This window comes from Rutidosis leptorrhynchoides, chromosome 7 (genome assembly GCF_046630445.1).
Source record: "Rutidosis leptorrhynchoides isolate AG116_Rl617_1_P2 chromosome 7, CSIRO_AGI_Rlap_v1, whole genome shotgun sequence".
In the NCBI taxonomy this organism is placed as follows: domain Eukaryota; kingdom Viridiplantae; phylum Streptophyta; class Magnoliopsida; order Asterales; family Asteraceae; genus Rutidosis; species Rutidosis leptorrhynchoides.
This window is the reverse complement of record NC_092339.1, coordinates 369,269,037-369,295,167: the sequence shown is the minus strand read 5'-3', so window position 1 is coordinate 369,295,167 and position 26,131 is coordinate 369,269,037. Positions and strand designations below refer to the sequence as shown.

General features: G+C 34.5%; 2 protein-coding genes across 2 annotated transcripts; both read right to left on the bottom strand.

The window, feature by feature from the left end:
* Positions 1-839: 839 nt before the first annotated feature.
* On the bottom strand, positions 840-5,997 carry LOC139860506 (uncharacterized). The gene is made up of 2 exons (XM_071849260.1): positions 4,482-5,997; positions 840-4,366 (listed from the first exon to the last, which is right to left on the bottom strand). The coding sequence occupies exons 1-2, from the start codon at positions 5,995-5,997 to the stop codon at positions 840-842; spliced, it is 5,043 nt and encodes a 1,680-aa protein (XP_071705361.1).
* Positions 5,998-6,353: 356 nt separating this feature from the next.
* On the bottom strand, positions 6,354-25,791 carry LOC139860505 (separase-like). The gene is made up of 26 exons (XM_071849259.1): positions 25,142-25,791; positions 24,701-24,881; positions 24,508-24,615; positions 24,004-24,138; positions 23,561-23,916; positions 23,315-23,420; positions 23,036-23,164; positions 22,243-22,536; positions 21,830-21,943; positions 21,191-21,412; positions 20,965-21,090; positions 20,506-20,646; positions 20,015-20,407; positions 19,461-19,550; positions 18,891-19,157; positions 18,640-18,763; positions 17,306-17,935; positions 16,695-16,929; positions 16,321-16,423; positions 15,814-16,017; positions 15,387-15,660; positions 15,056-15,308; positions 13,900-14,311; positions 13,378-13,590; positions 6,942-7,029; positions 6,354-6,841 (listed from the first exon to the last, which is right to left on the bottom strand). Exons 1-26 carry the CDS (start codon positions 25,789-25,791, stop codon positions 6,354-6,356), a joined length of 6,336 nt encoding a protein of 2,111 aa, XP_071705360.1.
* Between the last annotated feature and the right edge of the window lie 340 nt (positions 25,792-26,131).

Below are 26,131 nucleotides of genomic sequence, written 5' to 3'. Positions count from 1 at the left end.
AATTCTTGGCCCTTACACTTTAAAACTTTGTCCAGTAGGCCCCTAATAACAAATTTTGGTCGGAAAGTTACTCAATAGATCCATTGGCGGCGAATTTAAGTAGAGACCCGTGGGATCACGGGACACCGCTAGTTTAAAAATTTTTAGTAGAAAATACCCTGTAAATTGTATAGGACACCACTAAATTTAAATGCATGACCCCATATACTTTTCAAGTCTATGGTATTTTTTTTTATTTGTAAAGATGTATATGCATTGAGAAGATATTCTAGTGTTTTTGGCAAGTTAAGGTGCCGTGATATGTCGGTTCAAATTTTGCTATTTCAGAGTGTTGAAGGCGCATTGTTCTTGGTGATTTTATATAGGGAGTTGGTTCAGAATTTTATTCACCGATATGCATCTCTTAACAAGATTTTTATTAGTACTATTGAGAATTGAGATAGGCCAACATTGCATACATTTTGTTAGTACTAAATGTTCTGAACCTGTGTTTAGTTTACTGCAAGCAGGGGAATCTTTAAAGTAGAGGTGGCCATTTCGACCGATAAATGGGTCAATTTTGGTATGAATGGGTCAACGTTTACATATCATCTATGTGTTTGAAACGATACTACTACAATCTGATCTCAGAATTAAAATCTGTTCCTTTAACCAACTCTGAAACTAAAGTTATCATCAACAGTCAACACAGACTTATTTTTTTTTTTTAGGTAAAGGGTATACACCCGGTAAATTATATATATCAAAAAATATTACATGAGAAACGGTTGATGCAAACAAAGCACACAACCAGCAAGCCAAAAAACTAGCCAATCAAACAAGGAAGACAAAAGCAAAAACTATATTTTCCACTTCATCTTCACCTCCAACACATGTTGTGAATTTTTGAACCTCAAAGACATTAACTTCAGTCTCACTGTGTTGTAAATGTCTTTATAAACTTGCTCTGCTTTGCGTTTTGTTCGGTTGAACAAACACCGATTTCGTTCTTGCCATATGTAGTAGATGGTAGCGGCAAATAATAGTTTAGAGACTACGACTCTAGCCACCCGCGTATGAGAAATCGGACTGATCTTATGTATAACCTCTTTCCAGTTATCCCCTAGAGATCGTAAGGGCATCAAACCTTGAACCTGATTCCACACTTGCTTAGAATACGTACATTCAAAGAATAAATGATTGTGGGAGTCTTGTTGGTTACCACACAACGAGCATGACAAATTAACATTCTGATTAGCGCATATATCCCATACTCTAATCTTATCTTGAGTTTTCAGCTTTTCACCCACCATTAACCAAACAATAAAAGCATGACGCGGTATGCATTGTGAGAACCACACTACCGAATGCCATATTACTTTTGTTGCACGTGGTCTGAATGTTTCCCATGCTTCCTTAGTCGAGAAATCAACCAAATTTCCATCAGATTGTCGCCAACACATAACATCAGACTTTGATAAATCAGGAGGCCTAACATTCATGAGCATTGGAAATTTATCGATCCATGGATCCGGCCATTGCCATCCAGCATTAAAGATCAAATCTGCCACCTTTGTGTCGTCCGAATAGCCAGCGCTAGTAACGTATCTATGAGTAATATGCTCACTAAGTGGCCCATAATCAGTCCATGTATCATGCCACGCTGAAGTTACATTTCCATCACCAACTTTATGGATGATAAACGGCCTTACTATACTTCTCATTTGCAGCATCTTACGCCACCCATAACTTGCTGAACTAGAAGCGTCTACCTTCCAAAAATTATGTTTATTAAGTCTATAAGTATGGATCCATTTTACCCACATAGATTGTTTATGATTTAATAAACACCATATATGATAAGACATTAAAGCCAAGTTCCATGCTTTTAGACTTTTGATTCCAAGACCACCCTCTTCTTTAGGAAGACAAACATTCTTCCAACTAACCTTAGCCTTTCCTCTCTTCAAATCTCCTTTGCACCAAAGAAATCCACGTACTGATTTCTCAATATCATGGATAATAGCATCAGGAAGTACAAAAACAGATGACCAGTAAACCTGCATAGGGGATAGAACCGAGTTTATCAGCTGAAGTCTACCCGCATATGACAAAAACTTGTTTTTCCAATCTTGAATTTTAATTTTAATCCGGTCAACCAAGCTTTTACAATCTTTGTAGTAGAGACGGGACGAGATCAAAGGCACACCCAAGTAACGTACCGGTAACACTCCTTCCTCAAACGACATTAAGGATAGAATCACATTCTTTAAGCTTATAGAGACATTGGAGAAAAAAGCCGTACTTTTTGGAAGGCTAGGCGTCAAGCCCGAGCATGCTTTAAATTCGGCCAAAGCATCAGATAAAGGCTTAACAGATCCAACACTCGCATGGGCAAAAAGAAAGAGATCATCTGCAAAGCAAATGTTCACAATTTCTTGCGCCTCACATTTGGGATGGTATTTAAAATCATCAGAATGTAGAACATTTCTTTTGATCATTAATGTTAAACATTCCATGACCAAGGTGAATAAGTATGGGGACAGAGGATCCCCTTGCCTCAAGCCTCTTTTTCCCTTAAAATAGCCATGGAGCTCCCCATTTATATTAATAGAGAAAGAGGTTGTGGAAACACATTTCATTATCCATTTAATCATGGTACGATGGAAACCAAAGTATAATAAAATGTTTTCCAAAAACTTCCAATCAACGGTGTCATACGCCTTTTGAATGTCAACTTTAAAAGCGCATCGAGGGGTACCTCTATCCAAGTGGTAGTTCTTCATAATCTCTTGAGTAACCAAGATGTTATCTGAAATACGTCTCCCGGGAATGAAGGCTGACTGGTTATCACTGACAATACTATCCAGACTTCCTTTAATTCTAGCTGTAATTATTTTGCTAATACATTTGTATATGACATTGCAGCAGGATATGGGCCGATAGTCGTTAACTTTGCAAGGTGTTTCAACCTTCGGAATTAGAGCAAGGATGGTATGGTTGATCTCAGTCAACAACTGACTGTTATTGAAAAAATCAATCACAGCCTTACATACATCCGGACCAACAATCTCCCACGCTTTCTTAAAGAAAACCGAAGTGTACCCATCCGGTCCCGGAGCTTTGTCTTCCCCAATTTCGAAAATAGCAGCTTTGACTTCATTATCAGTAACCGGACATATCATGTCTAAAGCTTGGATCGGAGATAATTTCTTCAAAAATAGATTATTGGGGTCGGAAATCCTCTCACATGGATGTGAAGATCCTAAGAATTCCATATAATGGTTAACAAAGATATCTGAGACCATTGGCCCTTCAATAACCGAACCCTGAGAATCCATAATGGCATTAATTCTACTTTTATTCGCCTTGCCTTTAATGATTTTATGGAAGTACTTCGTGTTACAATCTCCCGCTTTTAACCATTCCACCTTAGATTTCTGCTTTAAGAATCGCTCTTCGTCCCATATGGCATCGTTAAATTCTTTGAGCTTAACAGCCTCTGCTTCGCGAAGATATTCCGAAGTAGGATTTTTATCAAGGTCCAACTGAAGTTGGTCTAGCTCAGATCTCAATTTACAAACATTAGCATGAAGGTTGCCTTTGTTCCACATGATTTTACGAATAGGCTTTTTTAAATCTCTGAGTCGCTTCACCACCCTATACATAGTGTGCCCTTCAATTTGTTTTTTCCAGCCATCCGAAACACAGTCAATAAACCCCTCCTTATCCGCAATGTAGTTGCTGAAACGAAACATTTGTGGCTTTGCAGGCGCTGAATGCGGAATTTTGAGCACCGATGGGCTATGGTCTGATATTCTGTACAGTTGAAAGATTGCATATGCATTAATATATTTAGAAAGAAAAACATCATTAACCAATACCCGGTCAATTTTCCTCAGAATACCATCATTCGTCTTTGGTTTTTGATTCCATGTGAATTGTAATCCCATGCTATTTATGTCAACCATTTGACTGTTATCAAGGCATTCTTTAAAGTCACGCATTGCTACGGTCATATTAGACCCACCTGTAGTTGACTCATCCAAATTCAAAGCAACATTAAAGTCCCCAAGGATCACCCATGGATTACCGCCCACAAAGCCATGATGCATTTCAATATCATTCCACAAAAATCTTCTTTGTATGTAGCTGTTAGAAGCATATACAAAAGACGTAAAGAACTGGCTACCATCGCTATTAACACGAATCTGACAATGTATCACCTGGTTTGTGATTGCTAACACCATCACGTGAACAAGCAACGGGTTCCACCCCAATATAATACGGGTACCTGACACACATAAACTACTATTGGACGTCCAGTCCCAAGCAGGAAACACATTATTACATATAGAGCTCAAATTAGATAACGAAACATGAGACTCTAACACCGCACAAACACATAAATTGTTACTAGTAATAACCTCACGAACCTCTTTTTGTTTAGGGATGACGTTCAAACCCCTAATGTTCCATGAAGCTATACTAATCATGGGAACCGTTTTTAACGGGAGTGCTTGCCCCCTCAGTCATGTTAATCGAGTCGACCTCAATATCACTATCCTCGTCAATAAGCTGACCATTATGAGTTTTCAACCCATCACCATCATCTTCATCATTTAAATCATTCAAGGCAGTAAATGGGTTCTCATCAGTTGTTGTGTTCTTTAATCCACTTGTTCCTGCCACTTTATTAGCCACACCTTCACCATTGGTATTATTCATTTTACGTCGGTATACAAACTTTGCTTTTGGTTTGACAACCAAAAAACCATCTCCTGTTTTCTGCTTTCCACCCACAGTGCTCTTGGATTGTTTAGTCACCTTCTGATATCCTCCATCGACAGTCTTATTCGCTTCAGGGACCGGGATACTTTTTGGACATTGTGCATCACGATGACCAAAAATTTTACAGTTATCACACCGCGGTGGTTTCCATTCGTATTCCACTTTCACTATGCTAATAGTTTTGGTGTCTCCCTTAGGATTAGGGATCGCTATCTTTAAGCTTTCTTTTGGATCAGACTCAGCTGTAACTTCAAGCATGGCACGTGCATAATTAGGTCTACCCCAAGCATCCTGACACATAGAACTTGTATACGAATCTAACATTATTGGAATACCGACCTTAGAAGCAATAGAACTTAATCCATCTTCCGTAAATCCTGCGAGAGGTATGTCATGTAGCTTCACCCACACTGGAACACGCTTAAGATCCTCTTTCATTAGAGTAATTTCAGGCGACCATTTATTTAGAATTATTGGAATTGTTCGAATAATCCATGGTCCGTTTTCAAGAACTCCATTCATACCCGTTTCCGTTGTGAATTTAAAGAAGAAGAATCCTTTCGCATTCATCATAACCTTTTCGATCCCATACTTCTTCCAAACGTTCATTACATAATTATGGACCACCGGGTATGCCACTCGTTTTCCCAGAAAATAGCCATAGATAGTATGACGATATCTTTCTTGCGTTTCCAAAACAGACGACAGTGGAATTTCCACGTCTATATCGTCCTCTAGAGACTTCTGTGTTTCCATAAACCTGAAATTTACTTTCTTTTGAGGCTGCAACGTGTTTAAGGCATTCAGGTATGGAGACACATTATGTGTGGCCTCTTTCCCATCATCCTTAGGGCTAGTTATTGTGTTTTCATTCAGTTTAATTTGGCCAACCAAGCTAGACCTACAATCATTATTTTTCGCAAGGGATGGAACCAATTCTGGAAACTCATAGTCCTCCAATGGTGGTGTAATATTAGTGTTTGGAATTGGAACTTCACTAACACTAACCTGGTCTACATCTCTATCATCATGTTCATCCAGCGTAACCGGTAAGCCAGTTAGAGGATCAAGCTTTTGGCGTTGCCCAGACTTCAATTCTTTGTTTACTGATCTGTTCGAATCATCACTATCGCTAATCTCTTCATCTCCTCCAATAGCCCTGCTGCGTAAAACTCTAGTTGCAGTTTGGGTCTGTTTTTTCTTTTTTCCTCCGGAATTTTTGCCCATGATACTTCACGAGTGCAATTCAGAAGCCAAATAGATGGATAAAGCAATTGAAACGGTGAAAAATTGACGGAAAATTGCTAATTTATGGCCGGAGTAACCATAAACCCTAGTCGCATTTAGTCGTCATAAAAAGAGTAAAGTTTTATTTTTTCAAAAGATAACAAATGCAATGGAAACTTAGACATACATCTCATGCCCATGGTCGCAAACAATGATTCATATAAATAAATATACATTTCTTTTGTTTACGCTTATACCCCATAAATACATAACTTGTTCTACATTCTATTGCTCTTGCTACAAATTTGATTTTGCATCAAATTGCATAACCCGACACCTACACAAACAGCATCATGTTACAATGTTTTCTTTCTAATTATACCTGTTGGAACACCATAACATACAGGTGCAGCTCCAATCAGAAATGGGAGTGTACAAGCTCTGCGAGCTAGTCCCATAAAAGACCCAATCCTAGGTCTGTGTTTACAACCAGATATACAACAAGTATTAACCAAATTTTTTGATTTACTCGCTTCTTTTCTATTACGCCCCCCATCTACTATATTCGCTTTTCTTTCAGTGGCGCATTGTTCACAATCCGTTGTTGATCTGGCCTTAATCCACGAATCAAGCATTGTTTTGCTAAACCGATCGATATCTTTGTCGGTTACATCCCATAAGTTGGCAATTATTACAGGTGACCCTGCAAACAGATAATAGAATGGAGCACCATTTGGTGTATATGGTCCATTCAGAGATAATGATCCGCTGCTGCACCCCATAAGAAGAGTAGCTGCACACCTCTCAAGTTTCTGTATCTCGCCACCAGGAATATATTGCATCCCTAAAACAAACATATTAAAATATATATAAATATAGATTAAAAGTTGATAATCTTATGTTGGAAAAGGTGCAGGTTTTCAACTAGGCATATATAAACATACCACTTCCATGGCCAAGGTAAATGAACAAGTCATGGTTCTTTAATGCCATACTCAGCTCATCCACACAAGGTGAGGTCCCAGTAGTCCCCTGTATACAAGTTTATTTAACTCTTTAGATTAGATAACTATAAATATTAAATATTAAGTTAAATATTAACATTAAATTAATGATGAAAAATATTTGCGTTTTAACATTAGATATTTTTCTTGTTTAATTATGTTTATTTTTGTTTTTTACAAAAAATACCCTTCAAAGTTCAAATTCACCACTTAAATTCAACTAACTATGAGACCTCATATACTTTTGAAGTTGATGGGTTTTTTTTTTTTAGATTAGATAAATAGACACTAAAGTAACTTTCTGTTATAATTCAGTAGGCTTATAACTACCTTTAGTGGTTTGATTCTTGATGTTATAATTCAGTAGGCTTATAACTACCTTTAGTGGTTTGATTCTTGATGTTATAATTCAGTAGGCTTATAACTACCTTTAGTGATTTGATTCTTGATTTAGAATACTAATAATGAAGTGTAAGAACAAAGATGATAATGGAGAGAAAGAAAGAAACACTTTGTAAGTGTGAGAAATGGTGCCAGTTTAATGCTTGCATTCATGAGTATTTATAGCCTAAAATCTCAATATAAAAATACATACTTTGTGTACCAAAATTGACTATATGTATACACCAAAATTGACTATCCATATCTATATTATTATTATTATTATAACACTCCCCCTTGGATAGCAATTTTATTTTGTTGAAGATCAACTATAAATTACTGCCTCGTTAAAAACCTTGCTAAAGAAAACCCAGTGGGAAAAAACTTTAGCTAAGGGAAAAAGAGTGCAGCATGGAGTTGACTCCCCCTCAAGTAGACATCGCTTCAGCTGTTACATCTTTTGAACATGTCTCATGCCAATGTTATGAACGTGTGTTCTGAAAATAGCAGTTGGAAGTGCTTTCGTGAAAAGATCAGCAGAGTTTTTGCTGGATTGAACATATCTCATTTCAATCTCGTTGTCCTTAATGAGATTTTGAGTGTATGAGAAGAATCTAGGAGGTATGTGTTTGGTTCGGTCACTTTTGATATACCCTTCTTTCATCTGTGCTATGCAAGCTGCATTATCTTCATAGATAATTGTTGGACTTTTATCGCGTTCTAGTCCACAAGAATCAGTAATGATTTGTGTCATTGATCTCAACCAAAAACATTCCCGAGTAGCTTCATGTAATGCAATCACTTCGGCATGATTTGACGATGTAGCAACAAGTGTTTGTTTTTGAGAACGCCATGATATTGCAGTACCTCCATTTAGGAATACATATCCAGTTTGAGATTTAGCTTTATGTGGATCAGATAAATAACCTGCATCTGCATAACCAACCAAATCTTGTTTTGATTCGTTAGAATAAAATAATCCTAAATCAGTAGTTCCTCGAAGGTATCGAAATATGTGTTTGATCCCATTCCAGTGTCTTTTGGTAGGAGCAGAGCTGAACCTTGCCAACAAATTAACTGCAAAAGAAATGTCAGGTCTTGTACAATTTGTAAGATACATAAGAGCTCCAATTGCACTAAGATATGGTACTTCTGGTCCAAGAATGTCTTCTTGATCTTCACATGGACGAAATGGATCAGCTTCAACATTGAGTGATCTAACAACCATAGGAGTACTTAATGGTTTTGCCTTGTCCATATTGAAACGTTTCAAAATCTTTTCAGTATATGTTGTTTGATGTACAAGTAAACCATTAGGCATATGCTCAATTTGTAAACCAAGGCAATACTTGGTTTTTCCGAGATCTTTCATTTCAAATTCTTTCTTTAGAAGTTGAATGGCTTTATGGATCTCTTTATTTGTACCTATGATGTTAAGATCATCAACATAAACAGCTATGATCACATATCCGGATGTTGTTTTCTTATTGAAAACACAAGGGCAAGTAAGATTATTTGTATACCCTTTGCTTATCAAGTAATCACTTAATCGGTTATACCACATACGTCCCGATTGTTTTAACCCATATAAAGATCTTTGTAATTTAATCGAATACATTTCTTTGGGTTTTGCATTTGATGCTTCTGGTACCTTAAATCCTTCAGGTATCTTCATATATATATCACTATCAAGTGATCCATATAGATAAGCAGTCACAACATCCATGAGATGCATTTCTAAATTTTTAGAAACTGCCAGGCTGATTAAGTATCTAAAAGTAATTGCATCCATAACAGGGGAATAAGTTTCTTCATAATCAATTCCTGGTCTTTGAGAAAAACCTTGAGCTACAAGTCTAGCTTTATACCTTGTAACTTCATTTTTCTCATTTCTTTTTCGGACAAAAATCCATCTGTATCCTACAGGTTTCACATCTTTAGGAGTGAGAATGATGGATCCGAAAACTTTTCTTTTATTGAGTGATTCTAATTCAGCTCGTATTGCTTCTTTCCATTGAGCCCAATCATGTCTATTTTGACATTCAACCATAGATGTTGGTTCTGGATCATCATCATTATTCATGATGTCATATGCAACATTAAATGAAAATTTCTCATCAAGATTTTTCATTTCATTTCGGTTCCATAATATTTTTGAATATGCATAATTGATTGCAATTTCTGTATTGACATCATCAATCTCCTCTGCAGTAGGAGTACTGATTTGTGGTTCTTCTTGAACACTTTCTTTTACTTCATTATCAGCTGATTTTCTTTTTCGAGGATTTTTATCCTTTGAACCGATTGGTCTTCCACGTTTCTGACGTGGCAAAGATTCATGAGTGACGTTATTGCCAGCTTTTGGAATTTCAATTCGAGCTGGAGTATTTACTGCTGGTATATATGATTTTGTCACCGTTTTTGTATCTGTAAATGCATCAGGCAATTGATTTGCAAGTTCTTGTATATGCATTATCTTTTGAACTTATGTCTCGCATTCTTTTGTGCGAGGATCAAGATACTTTAATTGAGGTTCACACCATGAAACATCATTTTCTTTATTTTTCATTTCTCCCCCTAATCTAGGGAACAATGTTTCATTAAAATGACAATCAGCAAAACGTGCTGTAAAAACGTCACCTGTCATAGGTTCAATATACCTTAATATTGAAGATGTTTCATATCCAACATATATTCCCAACCTCCTTTGAGGACCCATTTTTGTACGTTGTGGTGTCGCAATTGGAACATACACTGCACAACCAAATGTTCTAAGATGGGAAATATTTGGCTCTTGACCAAAAGCAAGTTGTAGGGGGGAATATTTATGACTTGCACTTGGTCTGATGCGAATCAATGCAGCAGCATGTAAAATTGCATGACCCCATATAGATACAGGGAGTTTTGTTCTCATTATCAATGGTCTAGCGATTAACTGTAAACGTTTAATCAATGACTCGGCTAAACCATTTTGTGTATGCACATGAGCAACAGAATGTTCAACAACAATTCCTATAGACATGCAATAGTCATTAAATGCTTGAGATGTAAATTCACCAGCATTATCAAGTCTCACCCTTTTAATGGTGTAATCAGGAAAATGAGCTCTCAATTTAATAATTTGGGCAAGAAATTTTGCAAATGCCACATTACGGCTTGATAACAGACAAACATGAGACCATCTGCTAGATGCGTCTATTAGAACCATGAAATATCTAAATGGTCCACATGGTGGATGAATTGGTCCACATATATCACCTTGAATTCTTTCAAGAAACATTGGTGATTCTTTCTCAACCTTAAGTGGTGAGGGTCTAGTTATCAATTTTCCAAGAGAGCAAGATGTACATGGAACCATTGTATCATGATGGATTTTTCTATCCTTTAGTGGATGTCCATGAGTACATTCAATAATCCTTTTCATCATTGTTGATCCTGGATGGCCTAATCTGTTATGCCATAAACTGAATACACCAGGATCAATATATTTTTCGTTAACTACCATATGTATTTCTGGTACATTTATATGTGTATAATGTAATCCAGAACTAAGTCTTGGCAGTTTTTCAACCACATGACTCTTGTCAGTGATACTTAAATATTTCTCATTTTCTGTTGTCACTGACTGATAATCATACCCGTTAAGGTAGTCGGAGAAACTCAATAAATTTCTGCTTGACTTGGGAGAAAATAAGGCATCATTTATTAAAAATTTTGTACCATTTGGTAGTATGAAATTTGCCTTTCCTATCCCTTTTATCAAGTTAGCAGGTCCTGATATTGTATGTATAGTTCCTTCCGTTGGTTTTAGATCAATAAAATATTTCTCGGATTTAAGTATAGTGTGTGTAGTTCCACTGTCTGCTATACAGAGATCTCCACCACTTGATTGATGTTGTATTCCAGCAAAATTCATATTGAACTTCATATATAAGAAATAAATAGTGAGTACATTAATATTACACAATATTTTAAACGCAAATAGATAGTACTGAAACATTTAGCAAACATAATGACAAAGACAGACGATATTAAATCGTTTATTTTTCAAAAAACACACAACTTAAACATTCAAGAAATCTTCATATAAATCATATGGTTTCTCAGTGACTGTTGGATCAATATTATCCACAAAATTTACTTCCTTTTCTTTACCTTTCAGCGAATCCTGATACATCTTAACAAGATGTTTAGATGTTTGGCAAGTATTAGCCCAGTGGCCCATTCTACCACATCTGTAGCAAGATTCTTCAGAATTTTTAGAAGAATTTTCTTCAACATCTTGTTTAATGGGCTTGTTTTGTGGTTGATATTTATATTTTCGTAGATTACTATTTCTTTGACCACCACGGCCACGACCACGACCACGTCCACGCCCACGCCCATTACCATTACCATAAGGATGGTTTCTACCATAGTTATGGCTTTTGGCATGATGATGGTGATGGTTATTATAACCACGACCTTGCCCGCGTCCTTGTCCCTGTTTATAATTATTTGCAGTATTTGCTTCAGGGATTGCAAGTGTACCAGTAGGACGGGATTGCTGATTTTTCATTAATAGCTCATCATTTTGCTCTGCAACTAAGAGATATGAATTAAGTTCAGGATATGTTTTGAACTTTAGCATTCTCAAATTTCTTTGCACTGTGATGTTTGCAGCATTCATTGTGGAGAAAGTTTTCTCCATCATGTCTGCATCACTAATTTCATGTCCACAGAATTTAAGTTGTGAACATGTATTATACAGAGCTGAGCTGTATTCATTTACTTTCTTAAAGTCTTGGAACCTTAATGTTCTCCATTGTTCCATTGCAGCTGGAAGTAAAATTTCTCTTTGATTATTGAATCTGCTTTTGAGACCTTCCCATAAAACATGGGGATCTTCTACAGTCACATAATTATTTTGTAAGCATTCATCAATATGTTGATGAATAAAGCAACATGCCGTAGCTTGTTCTTTTTCAGAACAAGTGTTGTTTTCATTTATGGTTTCAAGAATGCCCATTGATTTAAGATGCATTTTTACTTTTATAACCCATGGCATGTAGTTGTTTCCAGTTGATTCTAAAGGAGTAAATTTAAGCTTTTCCAGATTCGACATTTTCTATTATCAAAAATTAAAACAAACATCATGATAAATTAGAGTCAATTTATATTCATAAGTATATAAACATTAAACATAAATTTAATATAACATAAATGATAAGTAGGTGACAGTGTCGACCATGTGTAAGCAATCATAAATAAATGTTATATAACAAAAATATAAATATTAGTAAACATAAATGAAAATTTGGCGACAGTGTCGACCATATATTTTTTTCAGGTGGTATAACCGACCTATATCATTCTGGTGGTATAACCGACCATATATCATTTTGGTGGTATAACCGACCATATATCATTTTGGTGGTATAACCGACCATATATCATTTTGGTGGCAGAGCCAACCATATTTAGTATTAAGATTATCGTGCTGATAACGTGTTATAATTCAGTAGGCTTATAACTACCTTTAGTGGTTTGATTCTTGATGTTATAATTCAGTAGGCTTATAACTACCTTTAGTGGTTTGATTCTTGATGTTATAATTCAGTAGGCTTATAACTACCTTTAGTGATTTGATTCTTGATTTAGAATACTAATAATGAAGTGTAAGAACAAAGATGATAATGGAGAGAAAGAAAGAAACACTTTGTAAGTGTGAGAAATGGTGCCAGTTTAATGCTTGCATTCATGAGTATTTATAGCCTAAAATCTCAATATAAAAATACATACTTTGTGTACCAAAATTGACTATATGTATACACCAAAATTGACTATCCATATCTATATTATTATTATTATTATAACACTTTCAAATATAATTAGTTTTGAATATAAAAAATAGAACAAATAGGAAAGTAGTCGGTAGATAATGATATAGAGGTTTCTTTTTTCCTAGTAGTTATATTGTCGCAATAAACAAATAGAAAATCTAAAAAATACATACCTCTAAATTTTGATCTTTAAACCAATTACTAAATTTGGCTTCAGTAGTGCGAAGGTCGCCACCTGGATTTAGCAAATAGTAGGCATCGAGGGGATCAATCATAGGGTAACACAAGGATGATGATGTGTCATATGTGCATGAAATGCTGGCAACACAAGGCATGCGATACACCTCCTGGTTTCGTAATATCGGGAGACTTTCCCATGGCAGCATCTGCACCAGGCAGGTTCAGAAACACAACACAACATGTTTGTATATTACCAAAAAAAGTGAAACAACAACAATAATGATTATATACTCTAATGAAACAAATTTGTTCAAATTCAAAAATAAATTATATATATAGGGTGAGGATCCAATGAGAACTCAAATGGGTTGAAAACTCTAGGAACCCGATTTCGAACAAAAAACATAACACGGGCGAAAAAAATTTGTTCAAATTAAGCTGTTTTTGTTAGAATCCATGTTGTAGAACAAAAATTGTAGAACCAATCAAATATATATATAAAGAAGATTACCTACCTGGATATCAAAATCTGGCACCAATATAACAGGTTCTCTATCTACTACATGTTCATCTCCTATTTCTTGAATAGCATTTAATATCAACTCAGAAACTACTAGGGAAGATAAACCGTTAGAATACTCCTCCTCCTCCTCCCCGGGGAGACTTTTGCATGCTCCAATGTAACATCCTTTTTTCAAAAATCTCTCTGAAAGCCATTCTTCTTCATGTTGAGAAGATGCATGCACACCACCTCCTATTACAAGTGATATAATGTCCGCATTCACATTGAGTTTACATCTTAATTTCAAGGCCTTCATCAGTTTCTTTTGTACAGAATCAAGATGATGCTTCTGCTTGTGATTGTGGTCTGACAATTTACCCAAAAGAAGGTGTTTCCATGGCCCAAACCACAAATTTTCCACATCTCTGAGAAAAAACCACCCACCAGAAACTAAACTTGATTATCCAACTAAAAATAAATAGTGTATCACAAACCAACAAAAGCTGGTAGATAGTATAATTAGGTGTATTATCAATTATTATTATTGCATATAGAAAATTAAAAAGTTAGATATCAATTCAACATTATTATTAACATGTGTATAGTTCATTTTTTAAATAGTCAAGGCCCCAAAGTTGTAGTTCATGAGGATTGAACTTGGGTCTCCACGAGATATTTACATTCCCCCACCACTAGGCTACCCCCTTGGGGGGTTGTATATATATATGTATATGTGTATATATGACTATATGTATTGTTAGTTTATTCATTGTGAGATTTGGGGGTTAAAGCTGTCTGTTTTAGGGCAGCTAAAACAGGTAAGATTGGGTTGTCTCGACCGACAATCATTTTCTGTCCACTTTATAGTTTACTTTATTCATTGATCTTATTTTGAAAAGCAACTTTATTCATTCGTTGATATATTAAAAACCAGTGTTATTACAATAATAATACTACTATAACTTATTAAGTAATATGAATATATGAATTATGGAAAATCTGGGAAAATTTCATCCCGCTTGGCCTATTTTTTTTTATTCGACTGACTTGACGTGTTAGGAAAAATAATAATAACCCAAATCGTCCCCTTTATGCATAGATGAGTTGAAATTGCCACCATTAATGATGAGGTTCACAAGCAAAGCAATAACAGGTGCAGATAATAACACCTGAGAAGATCACTGAGGCATTGATCAAGCTTTCTGCGTTGATTCCACCATAATGACCTGTTTTGTTTAGTATCCGATGACGACAAGTAATTTTCCTCTAATATTGTTCTGAACAATGGTACAACTTCATCGATAATACTACTTTGTGCCCCCCAAGGACAGCACCATAACTTGTCACCACAACTCCTTTTGTCAAATATAATACTACTACTACAATTAGTAGAAGAAGAATCTTCATCATCTTTTGAACTTCCTAATAATAAAATCTTATCATTAGTTCATCAGATGCACTTGAATAATAAAAAAATTGTACACGTATCCAGTTAGTTACCTGATGATAAGATTGGATCAACAGGCAGAACAACGACAGCAGGTGCGCTATCCGAATTCATACGAGATAACATTAAACATGCACGAGTAGTAGTAGTAGAAAGATTATTATAGGAGGACAACAACTCTCTAAGCAAGCTGACATAACTGTCTCCGAGCATGCTAACACAAACTATTGTCACACACGGTAGTTGTTGAAAAAACTTCAATATGAATTCTTCAAGATCCACAACTGATTGTGGGGCCAGCCTATGCAAATTGACATGGCAAAATTCCTGGGACAAAAAAAAAACACAAAATCATCATTCATATTATGTTAATTTCATTAACTATCGTACTTAGTTTTATCATGCAAGAGACATTCATTATAAACGATAGTTTATGCAACTTTGTTGGGTACGATTGCAGTTTGAAATACGTACCTCAACATCCATAGTGCTTTCGTCTTTTTTTCTGCCAAGATGAGAGAATAACCGGTAAGTGAGATGAGTACCCAGAGATGCTTGATGAAAATAACATGCCAATTGACTTTCTGATAGCCTCGTATTATTGCTAGAAGAAGAAGACGACAACATGGAAAATTTCTTATTCAAGGGAGCAAGTGTATACAAAAGAGCAAGCAACCGTGAAACCTGTGACATGATCATTGCATGACACCCAAATTAAATAAAAATCCTAATGATTCTTATTATACAAGTACACAGTATTTATGTGTGGGCAGATAGGGTAAGGAAACATTAAATTAGATTATTTTTTTTTCTTAGCATTGTTTAAAATTGATAATTCCATTAACCGTAAGATTTCTTTCTTAGCTGATACATATAATAAATAAAATGAAAATGAATTATGATAAGTAGATTGATCCTTATTAACTTCTTTTAACATTATATGATAAGGAAAAGAAGAATAAATTAAATACATCGAATTACAATTACCTTTTGAAAGAGTTCAGGGACCTCAAGGCAAAGTACGAAAGAAAGCTTTAATCCGGACACAACTATCGGTATGGGAATGAGTGCCATGTCACAACATTGGTTACTAAAAAACATATTGCAAAACAGATATACAAATTAGATTAAAAAAAAGTGTTGGATGCGATTATGAAACAATAATATTACACTTTCACTCCAGATCTTTTAATAAAAGTGTTGAAAGTAGCGTGTAATAAGAATGTGAAGCAGCTATGACTACTCGAGACATAACATTAAGAAGCAAACAGATTCTTACATATAGAAACAGACATACACACACACCAACATAATCTAAAACGCTTGATATATAGCATGAGCATCTATATGTCTAGTAATACCTTGTTGTTGTAGCTTTGGTTGATGAACTTTTTAAAGATAGCCAGCATATGTTGTAAAATATCGATGCTTGCTCAACTGCAAAGACATCTCCAGTTACATTCCTCTCAGCCAAAAAAGTGAATGAAAGCGGAAAACGTGATTCGCAAAACGTGGTCCTGTTGACCATCAAGGATATACCCTCCATAAACACTTTATATGCTCTATCAGTTTCATTACAGCCCAGTAAATATTTACCTAATCATATATCATATCATCTATTATTATTATTATTATTATTATTATTATTATTATTATTATTATTATTATTATTATTATTATTATTATATTATTATTATTATTATATATTATATATGAGAGTAAATATTATAATAAATTACAGAAAGCAGGCATCTTACTTCACCTGCAACCGATTATAATAAATTAATAACTAAAAGAATAGACTGAAGAATGTTTACAATGACATAACATCAAGGTTGCAAAAATCGCTACCAGGGGGATTACTCGGTCGGGACTTGACTTTTTAAGAATTACTAGTAAACTCGGCGAGTAATGTTGACCAACAGACCAAGTTTGACTTTGACAAGATAATGTTTTTTTTAAAAGAAGTTACCTATCCCAACGAGGAGTCTAAGCAAAAAACGCCTGCGGGTGCACTCCCATTTCATCTGTATAATACTTGTCAACGATTTGGATTTTGTAATCCCGGCAGGAAGACAATGCCAACAGTCAACATCATCACAAACACAAGCAATTTCACATCCACAAGAACCAGTACTAAAAACATCCTTAGATTTTTGCGTCCCCTTTGTAATTAGTACAACATTACAAACATTTTGAATCTCACTTTGAGCCGCCTTTTGCTTAGAGGATCTAGTAGTAACTCTAGAAGTTTCCCTTTCACCAATCATAAAACTGTCACAAAACATTGTGTTTCTTGAACTTTTTGATTCCTTAAAGTCGCTAATGCAATTTTTCCATTCAGAAAGTTTTAGTTTGTCCACAGCAATACTATAATCCTTTGGTAATTCTTCTTCTTGCAGCAGTTTATTACCAGGAGGCGCGTTACTAAAGTGACGACTTCTGATGAGGTCACCAAGTTGTTGGTCAACTTTAACTTCCAAAAGTAACTTGCACTTGGCGCAAGAGATGAGAGTCCCACTATCATCATCTAATACTTGTTTCGCACTTTTTAGTTCCTTTTCAGCTAAATGCCACAGCCGTTGCTTTCGATATAGTTTTCCTGAAAAGGTAAACAATAAACGACATTAACTGTTGAATTGAATATATATGTTGATTTTGGATGGCCGCCAATGAATGAAACACAAACAAACATGGATACAAAATACATACAAGTATATATATATATATATATATATATATATATATATATATATATATATATATATATATATAATGGAAGCTTAAAAAAAATATAGGCTGGGATATACGATTGGATATACCCAATAAATATAGATTGATATGTTGGATAAGAAAAGAAAAAAAAAAGTACTTTTCAAGAAGTAGCAGGTGGCAACTTCATCCCATTTAGTTATGTGGGTCAAGTTTGATTATGTTTTTATCTCTAATGGGTCAAACATAAGGAGAAATAATATTAGCTCAAAAGAAAATAGAGTCATATTCTCCGAGGTGATTTACCATTTTCTCAACAAATAATGGATATGGGGCAAACAATATAAATGTCCCGTAAAGTGTGTATTTTTACAGTATGGAACATCCTAAATCATCTTATACAAAAACAAGATCTTTATTGAGATAACATCATTTTTTAAGTTATCATATATAACAAACACACGGATCAGTTGTAATAAAAATGATTCTTTTGGACAGAAACAGAACAAGGTCACCCTTTATACGCCCATACCAGTAACTACTCTTCATGACATAACTGAAAAGGAAGAAAAAAATTTTAAAAAATGCATATACCTAAAGTGGTTGAAAAGCTAACTAAAAAGATTGGCAGGTGCTGAATACAAGAGATGTTCTTCCCCCATAGTAAAAGAGCTTCAGCCTCGTGTCCATTTCCAACCATTTCTTGAATGGTTCCCACCTGAAGTGTATCGTCATACATACATACATACATACATATAACAGTAACAGGATATTTTATAAATAAATACGTACATAAATATATATATATATATAGACAAATAATAATACACTTCAAAATCCACAACCTGAAGGATGCTTTCAAGATAACAACGCAGTACATTCCATGTAGTCAAAATGAAGTCGTCCTCAATTTCATCACATGAACTCGACCAAGCTGTTGTAGCCAACGAAGAATGCATGTGAAAACTTGTAAGTTCATATCCCCGTTTCTGTATGATTTCCCCATTAGCATCATCCATGATATCATCATTGCGTTGCTCTATTGAGTAGGCGAAATATTCTTTGAGAAGTTTACTGCGCAAACGATGGGCTTCTTTTGCATACGTAAGAGCCTAAATATAAAAACATATTTATGAAACGTGTCAGAAAACAAAGTTCTTCTAGGTGAATACAAGTAAGTAATCCACTGAGAATATAATAAAACGTAAGGCCAAATACAGAAGAGTATATTACTGCCCAGTCAACTTATTCAGCACCAGATCTTAAGATAGATCAACTCTACCATATGCGAAATAAAGATTTACTATGTAACTAGCAAGTATGAAGAAATGAAAGAAATAGAAGCATATAGGACCTTCATCTGCATAGAAGACATCTTTGTATAAAATCAAAAGATTATGGCACAAATTAAGTACCTCAATCATTAATCCCCTTGCAATCAAACCTTCACTCAAATCATGATAAAGATATGCTGCTAAAAAGAGTGATTTGTCGGACAGGGGAACCTGAAAATTAGTAGTGGATATAAGATCAGCATATGTACAATAAGGTTTAGTTTAAATAAAAATAATAATAATAATAATTAAAAATTCAGAGGTGGCAATTTTGACCCATTTAATTACTTGGGTCAACTTGACTTGTGTTTCACGTCCAACGGGTTAAATAGGTGAAGCTGAGAAAGCTGGTCAGAGGGGTTAATTCATCTAAAGTGTAGTCAAATGCATAAAATCACCCACCCAAATCGTTCTGTTAACAAAACCAGAATATTAGCGTACAATATGGTTTTTGTAAACGCATTTAGCGTATAAACTAACTAAGTAAAATGAAAATCGGTGACAGATAAGTGTTTAATTAATGACCTGACCCAGCCCCATGTATCCCAATCCATTTGTACCTGTTAGAAGACTGGCCCATTTTGCCACCTCTAACAGAAACCATCCTATATAACCAATCCAAAGATCATACATACAGTGTTAATAAGATCAAATGCAGCCTTCTTGACTTGATCGATGGTTGTTTGTGTAGCAAGTTTTGATTTATTATTATAAGAATCATCAGGGGTGGAAAGAGTAGATATGACCGAAAAACACTGTGTAAACCCAACATACAGTTCTTTTGATATCCTCTTCATACAGCTTTTCCAAAAGTCCATAGAAATAGACAAACTACTATTAGAGTGTTTCGACAATGTCTCAATGAATGCGTCATTCACAGGTGATATGCAAAGGGCATGATTAAGGCTTCTAGATTGCCATAGCATACCTAAGCATTCCTTCAAACCAACACTCTTATTTTTATTTTTATTTGTAATATATCTGTTGATCAGCATATCATATATGTCACAATGATCTTTCAAGTAGCCCTGTAACAAATTTACGTTGTAAATAATTATAATAATGAGGCACACAAACAAGATATTGATAAAACAAAAACCAAAAGGAAAACAAGAAAAAAAATAACCTTAAGAGAAAGTAAATCCAAAATATGATACAGTAAGGTAATTGTATTCTGAGACGACTCTGTATGAATCTGTTTAACAGATTGGGAGTGCTCTTGGCTTGACCACAACCTTAAAGCATCGCCTATATCTTTAAAAATAAGCTGTTTTCAACAGGAAAAAAGAAAAAAGAAAAAAAAAAGTGAAAAATGGATAAGAGACTAATATTATGGCAAGACTGAAAGGTCAAAGAGTAACAGGTCAAAACAGGCTCTAGTTGAAATGCTAGGAATTAAAACGGGTTTGTCGGGTTAAGTTGACCCACAAACACTTTTTTGTCCATTTTTTTATTATAAAAAGATTGACCCATTCAAAAGTAACAGGGCGAAATTAAATATGCTCCCTCGAATAATAATATATGAATAATGAACCATCAGCCTACAAAGTATCCAATTTTTCAAGACAAGGAAAGTAGATTATACATCATCATCATCACTTGACTTTGACTTTGACTCCAGCTCTTGGGTACACAATGCACGTAAGCAATGAGCTTCGGCTAATAATTGACAAACTGGACCACTGTCTTCCTTGTCCTTACTAAAGTCACTCTGGCCATATAAACCAAAATGAATTTTTTAAAATCAAACAAGCAAGAAAACAATAAGAAGAGATAAGATGTTAGAATGAGAAATAATAATAAAGACTCACCATTAAAGATATTGCATCAGACAAATTCTGATAACAGTCTTTCAGACCTTCAATTCCACATGCTCGTGATTCCCTTGCATTTGCAATAAGAAACCTGGACTTCTGTAAACAGTTAACTTTCGTTGTGTACATCTTTTCAAATAAAATCTTTGTAATAGTTGTTTGCATTAGTTTAGATAGTTCCGGATTGAGAGACTTCATTTCTGTATATGCTTGAAACACCTAAATAAAGGAGAGGAAAAAAAAACACAATTAGTAGTAACTTAAAATGAACATAAAAAGGACATGATAACAGGGGATTGCAATTAATTATATAGAACAAGTATAGGCACATTATCATATATGAATAGTACATTTATATGCATAGGATTCAATGAGAAGCCAAGTTATTTGCTAGTTCACAATATTTGATCAGATTCATAAACTTGTGAATCAACATTACAGAAGTAGTGTATCAATTTTCTTCTACCATTGATTCGGCTTCTTATTTGATCTGATTATACTTACTTATATATGAATATATATATATATATATATATATATATATATATATACATACATACATACATACATACATATGTGTGTGTGTGTGTGTGTGTGTGTGTGTGTGTGTGTGTGTAGTGAAAGAGGAAAGAGAACCTGCTCTAATAAAATACCAAGAGTTTCCTTTGACATTTTAGAAGATGACATTAACATATTTATCATTGGAACCATATGTGTAGCTTCAGGGTCTTTCGTTTCTTTACAATTTATCTGCAAGCATATGGAATTTAGATAACCAAGGTGATGTAATAAACATTTGAAGTGGATGATTTGCATTGTGTTTTACATCTAACAAGTCAATCATAAGTAAATCAAATCAAATATATAGTTTGAACCAAAACAATCAAAAGTTGTGGAAGGTGAATAATGTAATAAACGTCCTGATTCAATTATTTTTACATATAAGAGTGTCACTAAAACGATATAACTTTTGAAATCACAGTTGATACACTAATCATATTCATTAATTAATTAATATATATATATCAAATACATTTTTTATTACTTACCTTCACCCAATGTTTAATCAGAGCTACGGGGATCGGAATCTTGTGAAACAAGTTTTGAGCAACAGACCAACTTTCAAGACAATCTGTTACGGTCCTACTTATTTTCTTACTACCACACTGGTAAAGTATATCCAGTAGAAAAGTGCTTTTTGAGCAAGCCTCTGCCACAAAACCAGCTATGAAATCCTCTGAAACATCACTAGAAGACTTGTCTTTATTAGAGACAAACGCCTCACATAACTGTAAGATGCATTCACATGCTGCTTTGCAACATAATGTAAATGCCTTTGTAGCCTACAGGTAAAACATGTTATCATTGAAGATGAAAACAAATTTTAACAAGAGGTGTGTGCACACAAATCAAAGAATGAAAAAAACATACTCCCTCCGTCCCAATATAATAGTCAAGTTTTCCTTTTTGGAGTGTCCCATATTAATTAATAGTCACTTTCATAAATAGATAAGAATAATAGGGTAAAGTTCTTTTATACTCTTACTTTGTATTATAATGATTGTAAAAAAAAAAAAAAATGTAGGTAAAATGTTAGGGGTAAATATTTTAAAGTAAACAAAAAGTATAGTGTGATAGTGACTTCTTAAATTGTGTGTTTTTGTTTGTGGACTATTGAATTGTGACGGAGAGAGTGTATTAAGATTTATGACAGTGTCAATAACTAAACACCAAATACAACAATATCATCGTCAAAGTCAACGAAGCATGTGTTTTATGTATAAGTAAGATATATAAACGATTGACGTTGAGTGGTATGCCGAGTTAAAATAAATGTGGTACCTCTTTTATTCTATTATCTCTGTACAAAACTCTACCAACATTATGCAAAGAGGCATAGAGATATTTCAGCCCATCAGCTTGGCGGCCTCTATCTTCTGAAATAAGATGCTTAAGAAAACTAACACTCTCCTACAATGAGTAAAATATATATAACATTAGTTCAGTATAAGTTTTAGAACAACTAGCACTATTGATGTAATCATCATCAGGATGACAAACAATGTAAAATGTAACTGTATTTGATTAAAACAATAGTGTAAAAAAAAAAAAGTCACCAACTTTAGCCCTTTGCTTTGTAATATAAGAGAGTGTGAAAGTAGCAGTAGCTATAGCAAGTATAGTTCGCTTATTGTCCTCATATACATCTATCTCCTTGTCAGATTCACTGTATTCACAAGTCAAAAAATATGGCATTTTTTAGATACTGCATCGGATGTTTCAGTGTGAATAATAAAAAGATTATTAAGCTAAAAGCAATTCAGATCTTATGAATCAACATGTCATATTACTTACTCATCGTATTACCTTAGAAGAAGAAAACTAAGTCTGAACTGATGAAAAGTGTCCACAATGTTAGGTAATTTGATAGGATCACAAAGTAGTATGTCCATACGCTTTGAATTAATCAGCTTGGAAAGGGGCCCACACAAGAACTTTAATGCAGTAAAACAGTAAAAACTATAATAGGACGACTGCATATCTGTAGCTAGTATAGTTACTGAGCCGTGGGCAGTAGTAAAACTTTGTAGCTCATCCTCTAAGTCAAGTAAAACTTTAGAAATAGATTTGTCATCTACAGCTTTTGTCATTTTGGAGCTCAAATCATTAATAGATAATGTGAAGGCATAAAGCCTCATGATCTTATCAACTGATAAATTTACCTACAAACTGACTGTAATTAGATTTGAAAACTTGTAACTCAAGCCAGAAAATCATTAAAAACTGAAAACATAAGTATGTGTAAATACCTGAGACAAATCACCTGCTAATTTGACAAAGTGGGTTGCAACGGCACTACAAATATTGACAGTTGCAATTCTACATTTTTGGGCACAATAATCAGCAAGTTCCAGAAAATTTATAATACCTGCTTCCTTACCAATCTGCCAAGCATAATATATTATTAATATCCAATTAAGCAATCTCCTATAATAATCAAAAGTTTCTTCATTCATATACCTCTAACATAGTCTACAGTTCCTTATATATTCTTCTCAAAAGTTTACTACATCTTCTTCCAGATAGATGTTAGAACATATCATTAGTAGTTCAAGAGAACAGAAATAATCACTATACACTGGTATGAAATACGAAACACTTACGGAGCATTAAACTGAACACCGTGTTACACATTTTCAAACACGCCATAGCTTAAAATAGTTTTGCCCTAGTATATTAGCAGACTTCACAGTAGAATACAAAACTTAATGTATGGCTTACTTTAGGTTTGAATTTTGAATTTAGATGATTACCTTACATTCCTTAGCCATATTATCCAGCACACAAGTTAGTATGTCTACATTGGACAATAACTGATTGTCCAACTCTGAAAATATCAAACTGCATATCCTGCGTCCAAACTGCAGAAAGAACAAAAAATATAAAAATTTATAAATGTTGTTAAGCCATTGGAATAATGGATTTTAATATTAAAATCCACTTCACCTTTAATGTTTGATCATCCTTCACAGGTGATCTTCTATACTCTTTAAATGTTACATCACAAAAACTACAGGCCAGGTTTCTATCAAATATTGCAATTTCACCAACCACAAACAGTGTACATCTGTGCAGATAATATACAAGCGATTCGTGCAACTGCACATAAGAATCTGCATCAGTAACCCTGCCATGTTACCAAATTAACACTATATTAGCTGTTACTTGCTAATAGAAAGGCAGTCAATCCTACACACTTACCTAACACACGTTATATGTACATCAGCACGCACGCACACATATAACCGTTTATTGGCAGTTTATTTCATAAAGACTGATTCCACAGTTACACTAATCTCATTCTATATTCTAATGTATTGTTAAATGATGATCATTGTTGATGACTTAGGTAATAAACAAAAAACATATACAAGTGTGGAATTATACCTCAGCCATGGCTCAATTTCATCAACCATCGTAAGCACTCTCCTGTAATCTTCCTCCTTTTTACTTCGAGCATTCGCAGCACAGTTAACAAGTGACACAACAACCTTAAATACCAATAACGCAACGTCCTTATCCCCATTTTCTTTCCCTAACTCAGGAACAACTCGTCCGTTTCGTTTACCTGTCATATTACCGATAAACTCGAGAACAGATAACGCCTCATTTTGTGCATCGTTATACCTCCCCCAATATTCAAAACAATGTATCAAATTAACCCTGTCAAATTGAACATGATAGGGTTTACATGATAACTGCGAAGAAACTGCTTCCAGACAGGTTATACAAAGTCTGTACGTTTCGAAAAGTTCTATAGCGTACTCAGGATCGAGTTTAGGTGTTTCTTTTAGGCGTTTAGGGATGAAGATTAGGGATGTGCTGATAAACGAAAGGAACTTCTTCGCTAATGAATGAATTGTGGTTGTTGATTCGGCGTTAATTTCGGTTGATTTTGAACGTTTTTTAGGGTTTTTAAGGATTGGGGAAAAAGGTTGGAGGTAAGAGGAAAATAGGTGATGGATGGAAGATAGATCGGAGGATGATTTGAGCTTCGAGAGGAGTGATGACTCGGTGGCGGCGCCGGAATCCGCCATTAGTGTGTGTGTGTGTGTGTGTGTGTGTGTGTGTGTGTGTGTGAAAATGGTGTAGTGTGTTGAAGAAGAATGGTGGTGAAAAGGGCGGAAAAGGAAGCGGGAAATTTTGGGGTGAATAGAGAACAAATTGAATTATTTTGGCAATTACAAAACTAGTCCTCTAGTATTCCTATATTTGAATTTAAATTTAATTATTGATTTGATTTGATCATAAATAAATCTCTCTTTTTTTCTTATAAAAAAAAAAATATATATATATATATATATATATATATATATATATATATATATATATATATATATATATACTAGGTTTTTGAGCTCGTACGTTGTACGGGTG

Coding starts and splice junctions, on each gene's coding strand:
- LOC139860506 (XM_071849260.1), bottom strand. CDS start 5,997: ATGGGCAAAAATTCCGGAGGAAAAAAGAAAAAACAGACCCAAACTGCA. Junction 4,367..4,481: donor AAGCACTCCCGTTAAAAACG/GTTCCCATGATT, acceptor GTGCGGTGTTAG/AGTCTCATGTTTCGTTATCT.
- LOC139860505 (XM_071849259.1), bottom strand. CDS start 25,791: ATGGCGGATTCCGGCGCCGCCACCGAGTCATCACTCCTCTCGAAGCTC. Junction 20,408..20,505: donor TGGATTTACTTTCTCTTAAG/GTTATTTTTTTT, acceptor AATTTGTTACAG/GGCTACTTGAAAGATCATTG. Junction 18,764..18,890: donor ATCTTGAAAGCATCCTTCAG/GTTGTGGATTTT, acceptor GATACACTTCAG/GTGGGAACCATTCAAGAAAT.